This window comes from Acanthisitta chloris, unplaced genomic scaffold (genome assembly GCF_000695815.1).
Source record: "Acanthisitta chloris isolate BGI_N310 unplaced genomic scaffold, ASM69581v1 scaffold15406, whole genome shotgun sequence".
NCBI classification, from domain to species: domain Eukaryota; kingdom Metazoa; phylum Chordata; class Aves; order Passeriformes; family Acanthisittidae; genus Acanthisitta; species Acanthisitta chloris.
Window position 1 is genome coordinate 24,303 of NW_008677891.1, and position 9,929 is coordinate 34,231.

The window sequence follows — 9,929 nt, forward strand, 5'->3', positions numbered from 1 at the left end:
GTGGGGAGTGCTCCGCAAGTTTTCATTTTCTGCTGGCAGGATTTATCCATGTAAAATATCTACAAAGTTACTGTTTGTGTCCTACAAACTTGTGTTTCTGTAGGTGAAGTTCTTTCTGAAAATTGCCATCTCGTGAGGCAAGAATTTATTGTTTTTTGGTCTGGGTAATATGACAGCAAACAGATGGATCTTTCATATAGGTTTCTCACGTAGAGCTTAAAGACACAAACCCTGAAGTCCTTACCCTGTCCCTGCCTGGGCAAAATTCCTCCCAGTGCCAGTAGCCCAAAAGTTAGGAAAACTAGATCATTTAATAGCATTTCATAATAATTTGCCATTGCGGGGATTGCATTTTTAGGAAGATAACAACCCCCTGCAACAAGTCATTCAGAATAACATTTTAATTACTATCTTTAAATAAAATCTTAATAAGTAGATTGATTGCTATGAGGGTTCCAATGCAGGAATAATGTGTTGTTTTTGTTTCAATTTTGCTCCCAGTTCCAATTGCCTGATCAAAGAATTTGGGTAAGTTCATTGCTTATATTTTTGATTTAATCACTGTGAAATAAATTGCATAAGAAAAATATAATATGAAAGACAACTTACCACTCAATTACGGAGCATACCACACTTTCCTACTCGGTGTTGTAGCTGTAGCAGATAAATATCATGTCAAATTGGCTTTATTTTTTACCTACCTGATCCTGCTGGTTTTATTTGGTGAAGGCAATGGGAGCTTTACCTGAGTGAGGGTTTCAGAATGCAGTCTTTGTTTATATGTAACTGAAATTGTTCCAAGCCATTTCCTTTAGAGATGGCAGGGAAATTTTCAGGCCGAAATCTTGTTAGATTGCAGTAGTTAATAAATATTTAATCTGCATTAAAATACAGAGCCTCAGAGGACTTCACATTTCTCTCTCACCTTGACTTCTGTGGGAGTTAGTCACTTTAATAGTCACTTTAATGGCTTTGAAATTTTGAGCTTAATTGCTCATTGTGGTGCTTAAAGCAGAAATAAAACACCCATTTATTTGCTGTGTTTAAGTTAAATTTGTCCTGTGTGTATACTTAAATAATTCGCCTTACATGAACAGGAATTGTGCTTTCAGTATTATGGGATAAATTTGAGCTTGCTCTTCTATTTTTATAAAATGTTATTTTTAATATGTCTAAATTGTTCATGAAGAAAAAAACCACAGCAACTGCTTTTGCAGATGCAACTCAAATAACACCGTGTTCTGCTCTTGCGTTACTGGCTCCTCAGCTGCAGTGCCGAACCCATAAATACTTGTCCCAGATTTTTCCCAACCTTTGGGCTTGGGAGGGGAGAGCTGGAGCCAGGCGGCTGCGGCTGGGTTCCCGACTCACTCTCGTGCATTGCTCGCAGTGCGACGTGGACTAATTTCACAAGATGAAGCCAGAATTTTGCAAAACGAGCTCTGAGGTCTTCACATGCTCTTTCTTGTGTGTGTCTCTGCATGGGGCTGGTGCAGGAGCCCCCAGAGCTGCTGCCCTGGCAGATGGCCACTTAGCCCTGCTCTGCACTCCATGCCATCCCTGCCATGCTTCAAAATGACTGATGGACCTTTGCTTCGCGTGCACATGACTTGTAATCCCACTTTCTTCTTGCAAAGCAATAGTTTATGCAGCTGCAGAAGATATTCTGGGACCCTGAGATGAAAGGAGCTAAGCAGGCACCAAAGGACTTCTGCGAGCACCTACAGGTGCTGAATGAGCTCAGCAGGCAGGAGGTGGGGTTAGATGCCAGACTTGAAGAGCACAGGAGGTGGTTCCCAAACATTTTCTTTGCTATAGAGGGAATTCAGTGTGGGACATGAAGGGGCTGTGATAGAATTTATTATTTGGCCCAGACACCCTGAATTCTTTGCTCTCAGAAAAGTGGTTCTGTTTGGGCATTTTGGGGAAGTTGAAATATTCAGTGCAGTCTGTTTCTTCTGTCTGCTTTCCCTGACCTTGGCTTGGTCCTCAAATTTCCATCATCCCGCTTCTTTTGTGGGCATATGTCTCTTGGCCATGCTCATGCTTTGAGCAGCTCCAATAGAAATAGGTATTTAAAACATAAAGTGACTGAGCAGGATGCTGATTCATGGATGCATCTTCATTTTGAGAGATTTGAATATGTCACATGAGCCTTTCTCTCTCAATTCCCAGTTGCATTTGCCATATATTTCAATATTATTTCAGATTGTTTTACATTGTTTGGCAGGAGCCCTATTGTACAGATCAATGGGCAACACCCTCTCTTAGATGGATCATGATGTATTTGGTCTGTGGATTCTTGCATCCTCTTCTGGGCCCACCAGGAGAGGGTTGCTATAAAGAGGTTCTGTAATTATAGGTGGCCTTATTTGCAGTAGGTTTCTGGAGAATGTATATAATTAAAATAATTTTACAGATAAGTGAAAAGTAATTTGATGAGTGCATTAATAAAACTGGTCTTATTTTAGGACATGATCCATTATGTTAGCCCAGCTAAATCCCACCCAACTGCATTGATACAAATAGAGTTATTCTGGAACCATACTGCAGATCAGCAGGAGTTTCTCGCTACTGCTTCATAAAGTTCAGCCACGTGTGATAGCTCTCTAGAACACGAATATAGCTCAGCCAAGTTCTGTGTCTGGATGTCCAAATACACACACAGTTTCAAGACAACATAGTCACAAGTTGTAGTTTTTAGAGGCAGTATTATAGCTTGAGCTGGGGAGGGAGAAATTTGGAGCTTTACTAGTTGGATTTTGAAGATTTCTCTAAATAACAGTAGTAAAAATAGAAAGCAAGTACTTGAATAGTTTTTTTTCCCATGAGTTGCAGCCATAAAGTCAGTTGGTTTTGCGATAGTGGCAATGAAGGAGTCATGTTTGTAAAACATGAGGTCATGTAATTCATGACATTGTCTGCAAGATTATTTCGTATCATCAGGTTATTCTTAAAAAGCAGCAGCAGCAAACCTTTGCTTTATTTATGCCACTTTTTCTTTGGTTGGTTAATAAATTTTAAGACAAATGTTCAAGGCCCCTGCTGATGATATCTTGCCCGTTGAAATGTTTATAAATACTTGTTTTAGCCGATTATGGTAATGTCTGCATTTTTGAGTTGGAGCTGGGGAATTGCGATTGCATATTAGTTTGCGTCAGTCGGAGGTTAATAGCCTCTCAGGGAGCAGGAGGGAGGTGGGGGAAAGCTGCTTCCTTTTCCAGACATCTGGACACAGATAGAATCAACAACTCTTACATATGTAAATCAAAAGTTACTGTTCTATATAAAATACTGTCATTCACTGATCTCAGATTAGGAGCAGACATGACTTGTCTATAAGGCAAGAGTTGTATGTAAAATACATAATAGGATCTTCTTGCTCTTCTACCTCCTTGGAGAGTTTTCTCCGTGGACATGGCAATTACACTAATCCCATCCTTGGGGTCAAGCAGTGCCTTCCTCCTGTGTCCCATTCAGGGATCGCCACAGTCCTTGGGCATTCAGTTGGGGTGCAGACTCCCCTGAAAGTGCTGCCTGGTGGCTTGAGCCACATCCCTGACTCCCTGGTTGTCCCTAGAGACCAACCCTGGAGAGATGAGGTGACCATGAGCACCTGCCGAGTCTCCCAGGACAGATGCTGTGCTAACATCTTGCTTCAGGATTTTGGTGGATTGATGATGGCCAACATAGCTCCTATGCTGCGAGGTCTTGCTTCACCATCAGCACTAACGGTGTTCTGAAGGAGGAAGATCTACTTCAGTTGTGTTTCAGCAGTAAAAAGGAGTTTCATTAGGGAAGAAGGGAAGTGGTCTCCTAGGTTAATATTTAGCCTTAAAAAAGGAGAGGAAAAAACAGTTAAGAACAAATAGTGATTTTTACAATCATCGAAGATTATCAGTGATTCCAGCTTGGGGTGTGTTTGGGCTCTGATCTATGGCATCTCTCTGTAAATGCCACAGGAAGAGGTGTGATCAGACAGAGTGCAGAGTTCGTGACTGTTTTCTGAGAACAGCCAAATCCAAAGCTGACTGAAGATTTTGTAGAAGATTCAGAGAGAGCTGAGTCACTGGGATTAAACCAGCAATAAAAGTCAATGTCAGTAAATACTCAGTAATACTGAGGGGAAAGTGTGGCTCTTAACTCATGTCATTCAGGAAAAAGATCTTGAAGTTGATAGTTTTATGAAAATATCATCTGAGTGCTTAGAAGAAAGGAACTGAAAACATCATTATGTTATACTGCCTTCAGGTCTTGACTGCAGCCAAAATTCCTCTCAAAAAGGATGTAGTAGAATTAGAAAAGACACAGAAAAGTGCAACAATGATGATCAGAGGTAGGAAACAGCTTCCATTCAAAAAGGGAGTGAAGTAGATTTTGGTTTTTTCAGCTTGGAAAAAAATACCTGAGAGAGCTGTGCCCCAGCTCCATGAGCCCATGAATGGTGAGCAGAACCTGAATGAGGAATGGTTATTCATTAGTGTTAACAACACAAAAAAAATAATAAAGAGAGGCACCCAGGCAAAAGGCTTAGAAGGAACAAAAGCAAGTATCTTTTCATATGAACTTAATTAAATTTGTGAATTCTCCTTGACAAAAATATAAATGGGTTCAAAAAGGTTTAGCCAAGTCAATGGGAGCAGCAGCCACTGATGGCTGTTCGACATCATAACGGAGACATAGCTTCCAGTTAATGCTCTTGCACCTCTCAGTGCTGGTGCGTGACAGGAGACAATGGGGAGAAGTTCTGTCCCTGCATGTCCCCTGTGGCCACTGCATGGAACTGGAGTACCTGCTTCCCAAAAGCATGTCACAGGTTTAGAATACCTGCTTGGGTTTGGTGCCTGAATTAGTCCTCACTGTGACCTCCCCCAGGTTTCATATTGTTCAGTTGGTATTTTGCAAGTAGACTGATGAGCAGGGGCTGTCTGCCTGCACATAAGGTGATGGAAAGCATGTTGTGGATCTTGGCTGGCAGGATTTCTCAGAATCACAGAGTATTCAGAGTTGGAAGTGACCCACAAGGATCACTGTGTCCAACTCTTGGCCCTGCATAGGACTTTCCCGAGAATCACACCGTGTGCCTGAGAGCATTGTCTAAACATTTCTTGAACTCTCTCAGGCTTGGGGCTGTGACCACTGCCCTGGGGAGCTGTTTCAGTGCCCAAACACCCTCTGGGGGAAGAACCTTTTTCTAATATCTAACCTAAACCTCCCCTGACACAGCTTCAGACTATTCCCTCAGCTTCTGTCACGGGTTGCCAGAGAGAAGACATCGGTGCCAACCCCTCCATTTCCCTTCATGAGGAAGTTGTATACAACTGTGTAGTGTCCCCTCAGTCTCCTTCAGACTGTGAGCCCTTTTCATGGGTTGTAAGATGCCCAGCTGCTGACCTCATGATAAGGAATTGCACCCTGAAGGCTCTGAGCACCAACATGCTCCAGGACTTCTTAAGGAAATGCCCCAGTTTTGGCTCTTGTGAGCCCTGTCTCCAGCAAGATAGTACCAGCTATAATTATCCCGAGAGTAGAGGAGTGACAGAGCCTTTTATGAGCAAAGCCATGGGGCTGAGTGCTTCCTGTTGGTGCTGGTGCAGTTCCTCAAAAACATAAATCATACCTGGTAACTCCATAGATCAGGCTTTAAAAAAAGATAAAACCAACAAAACTACAAACACAATAGTAATTTCTATGGTGAGAAACATATTTTTAGAAAGCAAGTAATACTTTAAATAAATTGGAGTGCTTGTGTTTCCTCTGGATGAGGGATTTAAGATTAGGTACTGATTTCATACCTATTTTGGGACTGATGTAATCCTGGAGGCAGTGTTGGAGGTAGTGTTGATCTGCATTGCTGTACACTGAAGAAGAATCAGTCTCAATTTCTCCTCTGCAAAAATCCTGGAAATAACGTCTAAAAAAAATCAGCATGACTAAGCCATTTTAAATGTAAAGAGGAAAATAGTTGCTTTAATATATTACTGGGGAGGACTATGTGCATGAGAGATGGTGATCCAAAAATGATTTAAACTCACTAGATAATGAAATGGACTTGAATATTAAATATACGTAAATAAAACATTTATTATACATCTCAATACCCTTATTATTCTTCACCATAAATATGTGCTATCATAACCCATGCACTGTCTTGTCACTGCTAATCAGCCCGAAGGCCAAAGGGCATTTTTCATTCAAACCATTTATTTTCAGCAATTGTAAAATAGAGCAGTGGATTTTTGCAGGGAACAATTAGAAGGAATTAAAGGCTGTGGAATGACTATTATAAAAGCTTTCAAGAATCAATTCTGACTAAAGGAAAAGATGAAGTTGTATAAAAAGAAATATATGGTAATGTTGAGTTGTATGGGTTGATAATGACATCTTGGTGCCGAGATAGAATTACCTCCTCTCCCAGCAGCATCATCATTATATATCTCACGCCTGTGATCAGTACATGTCAAAATCTTTCATATTGACAAATGTGCTGTCCACTTGCATCTGTGGAGAATGTTTTAGCAGCTGAGTGATTATGAATCAAACCCCAGAGCTTACAGCCCCTACTGCCTCGCAATGCTTTCACATTTGCTACCTGACAAGTAAATGTATCTTGACTTCCCTCTGAGATTTTTTATTTTTTTTCACCCTGTTTGATGAAAGACATTTGGCAAATTGGCAGTGGTACCCTGTACGTTGCAATTTGTACTCGGCATTAGGAATCTGAGCATGAAATGAGAGGGCAGGCTACAGGCTAAAGGGAAAAAACCAACCTAGCCCAAAGCAAGAGCTAACCAGCATGGAAATAGTCATTCCAGGAGACAAACATGTAATTCTGCCAATTAAAATAAAATTGAATAAACCCCAACAAATGTGCAATTTTTCCATTTAAAATTTCAATCAGACAGCCTTTTATGGATTTTGAAGAACAGTCTGTGGAGGTGTTCCAGCTGAGAAGTATTCAGCATCTTGTCTTTCGTATATTTTCCATCATCACTACAAGCCAGATATTGCACAGGGCTCATGCTGTGGTTTTTGTGCTCTGTAGGTGAGATTTTGGCATTCTTTATTTTTCGTTTGTGGTATTATGCAGAGGTGGATGGTTATTCTCACCTGTCAGTAGGCTCAGCAGCATTCTTGAACTCTTCAAGTGGCAATGTTTGAGGTTTTGGAGGAGTTTTTTATGGTCTGGTCTAAACACCTTAAAGGAAACCATTCTCCAGAAATTATTTAATCCCCACTCTCTGCAAATTACAGACACCTAACTAGGAGTGGAGACATCTCAAAGCACATTGGGTTTACAAGCACCTATAGGTAGAACAGGAATATTTTGGTTGTAGAAAAATAGGGTAGCCATCTAACAGGTAATGTAAACACAAAGCACCAAACCCATCAAAGCTTCATTTCTTCTGGATTTATCTCATGCTCTTTCACTGTGGTGGGCTAGAAGACTGGACTGAATGGTTGGATGTGGCTGGGACATTGATGGAGCTTCTCTGGATCTGGCTTGTTGCAACCCATGGTTGAGCTAGAGATTCTGCAATATTTGTCATCTTCGAGTCCTTAAAAAAACCCAAACCTGTAGGATTCAGTTATTGTTTCTGTTGATTAGCTCCAAAATGGTCAATACTGGCAGTAGATAGGACACATAGACTCATAGGCACACACCCAGAGGATGACTGTGTAAACTGGAATTTTATAGAATCTGAGGCTTAAAAATAAGAAGAAATGAACACTGGCTGATGTAGATTTTGTGTGGAAGCAGCTTTCCATTATAACAATTAGATCGGCATCCTGCTGTAGCAGGTGTGGGCATTACTCCAAGTGGGACAACATATAGGTCACCACCTCACTTAATGTGGCCCATAATTTTTGAGACTGCAACTCTACATTGGCTTTCTTTTCCTTTTATTTTCTCTTGTCAGTGTATATTCTCTGTATTTCGGGTTGCAAGTGAGGGCAGAAAGCCGGAGTGGTATTTACCTTGACAGGTTCTGTGCTCTTTTCTCTTGCAGATGTCAGCTATTGAGAACATGGCCGAAAAGCTGGAGAGCTTTAGTGCCCTGAAACCAGAGGCCAATGAGCTGATCCAGTCGGTGCCATCCATGTTCAACTTCCGCGCACCGCCGAGCGCCCTGCCCGAGACTCTGCTGCGCAAGGGCAAGGAGCGCTACACTTGCAGGTAGCCCCACGGCCACCCCACACTGCCCTCCCATGTTTCCCAAGTCCCCCCTGCTCAGACAGCTGACAGGGACCATGGCAGGTCTTTTCAGGGCTCTCTGTGCCCAACAAATCCTGGAAAGCATTTCCCTTTAGGGTTCATGTTGATTAAATCATTGGTGTTATGAAACAAAGAGTTTGCCTTGTATCATACCAGTTTGATAAATGAGGTGGAAACTATTATATAAACAATTCTTTTTTTTTTTCAAATTTTCTCATCACTTTCATATGTAAAAGTGTGCTTTCATTATTGATTTTTTGATCATGAACTACAGACGTGTTTTCTCTCAGGCTTCTGGTTTTAATATCCAAAGGGATCAGTGATAAAATACATGACTTATTAGGACTTGTGTGCACAGACTTAAAAAAAGCCCCACAATGAAGATAGTCATTGTATGTGCACCCAAAATGAATGGGAGCTTTGTCAAGGAAGGTGGAATTAGCTGTGTGGGTATTTTGAAGGCTTATACATCACGTTGTGAAAAAATAAATGGGATGTTAAAAGGGAGGGGATGCAATCTTCAAAGTTGTCATGTGGAGCAACCAGCATCCTGATTCACTTAAGAAAGTGCTGTGTGTGCTCTGTCCCCATGCAAAAGTGGGCTCAATGTCCTTAACAGAATGGGCGAATTATAAACTGAATATTAACATGTTACTTGAATGTGGGGGACAACTCAGCATAAATATTTTTTTTTGCCATTATTTTTCCTATGACATATTATCGAGTTTGGGGAATGGTTTTTAAATTGCATTATTTAGGTCTCTATATCATCTCCAGAATGTGCAAGCGTTTGACACTGGCATATCGGTTTATCTGATCTTTTTGAAAACATGTCACCTTCTTTCAAGACACGTTGTTATAGAAACATACCTTGATGGATTAGGTCTTTGAGTCTTGTCTGCTCTGATCCTATTCAATGCACAGGACAGTGTCACGTTTGCTGACACGTAGAATTGGTTGAAAGGTTTGAAATTTGCTTACACGGAGGCAGAAATCCAAGGCTTTAATAACAGATTCTCTTGATTCCAAATCTGAATGTGGATGATAATCACCTAGTGAGTATAGAAACTTGGGATGATCTTTAAAACTGGAATGTTTTCATGTATCCCTTGCTTATGTACAGGCAAAGCTGGTTGGTGCCAGCAAGTCCAGTCCCATTCTCTTGTCTGTGTCAATCCCTTACATTTGCTGAATGCTTTAATTGAGATGTTACACCAAAGCAATGCCAATATTAATGATTGCGTTCGGGTTGTGCATCCAGTGCAGCTGAAATTAGGATGAAGACATTGAAGGTTGCATTGTCTTATAAAACCTTTTCTTATCACAGATACTGTGGCAAGATTTTCCCAAGATCTGCAAACCTAACACGTCACCTGAGGACGCACACTGGAGAGCAGCCCTATAGGTACTGCAATCCCTCACCCCTGCCTGTGCTGTGATCAAGCCATCTTTAAGGTCCCTTCCAGCCCAAACCATTCCATGATTCTATGAATAAAGCCAATAATGGTTCTTTAATGGTCTTGCTGGGCCAGCTCCAACCCTGTTGACATTGATGACCCATTTTGGTCACAAACAAGGATTTTAGCATTCGATGCTGATATTCAGTGTTGGAGCTGCAAACTGGGGGAAATTTTGGGTCCTAGTTAGTGAAATTTTTTTGGCTGAGGCAGCTGCTCCAGCACTCTCTCCAAGTCCTGCTTCTACTGGTGGG

General features: G+C 41.3%; 1 protein-coding gene across 4 annotated transcripts in view; it reads left to right on the top strand.

Annotated features, from left to right (window-relative positions):
- Nucleotides 1-9,929, top strand: part of MECOM (MDS1 and EVI1 complex locus) — a 36,300-nt gene that overhangs the window by 17,466 nt on the left and 8,905 nt on the right. For 2 of the 4 annotated variants that reach the window (XM_009076694.1, XM_009076693.1), the window contains exons 7-9: nucleotides 502-528; nucleotides 8,013-8,179; nucleotides 9,546-9,623. In XM_009076694.1, the coding sequence (XP_009074942.1) occupies nucleotides 502-528; nucleotides 8,013-8,179; nucleotides 9,546-9,623 (272 nt within the window). The remainder of the gene's footprint in view (nucleotides 1-501; nucleotides 529-8,012; nucleotides 8,180-9,545; nucleotides 9,624-9,929) is intronic. The other 2 variants (XM_009076695.1, XM_009076691.1) reach the window with 1 other exon arrangement.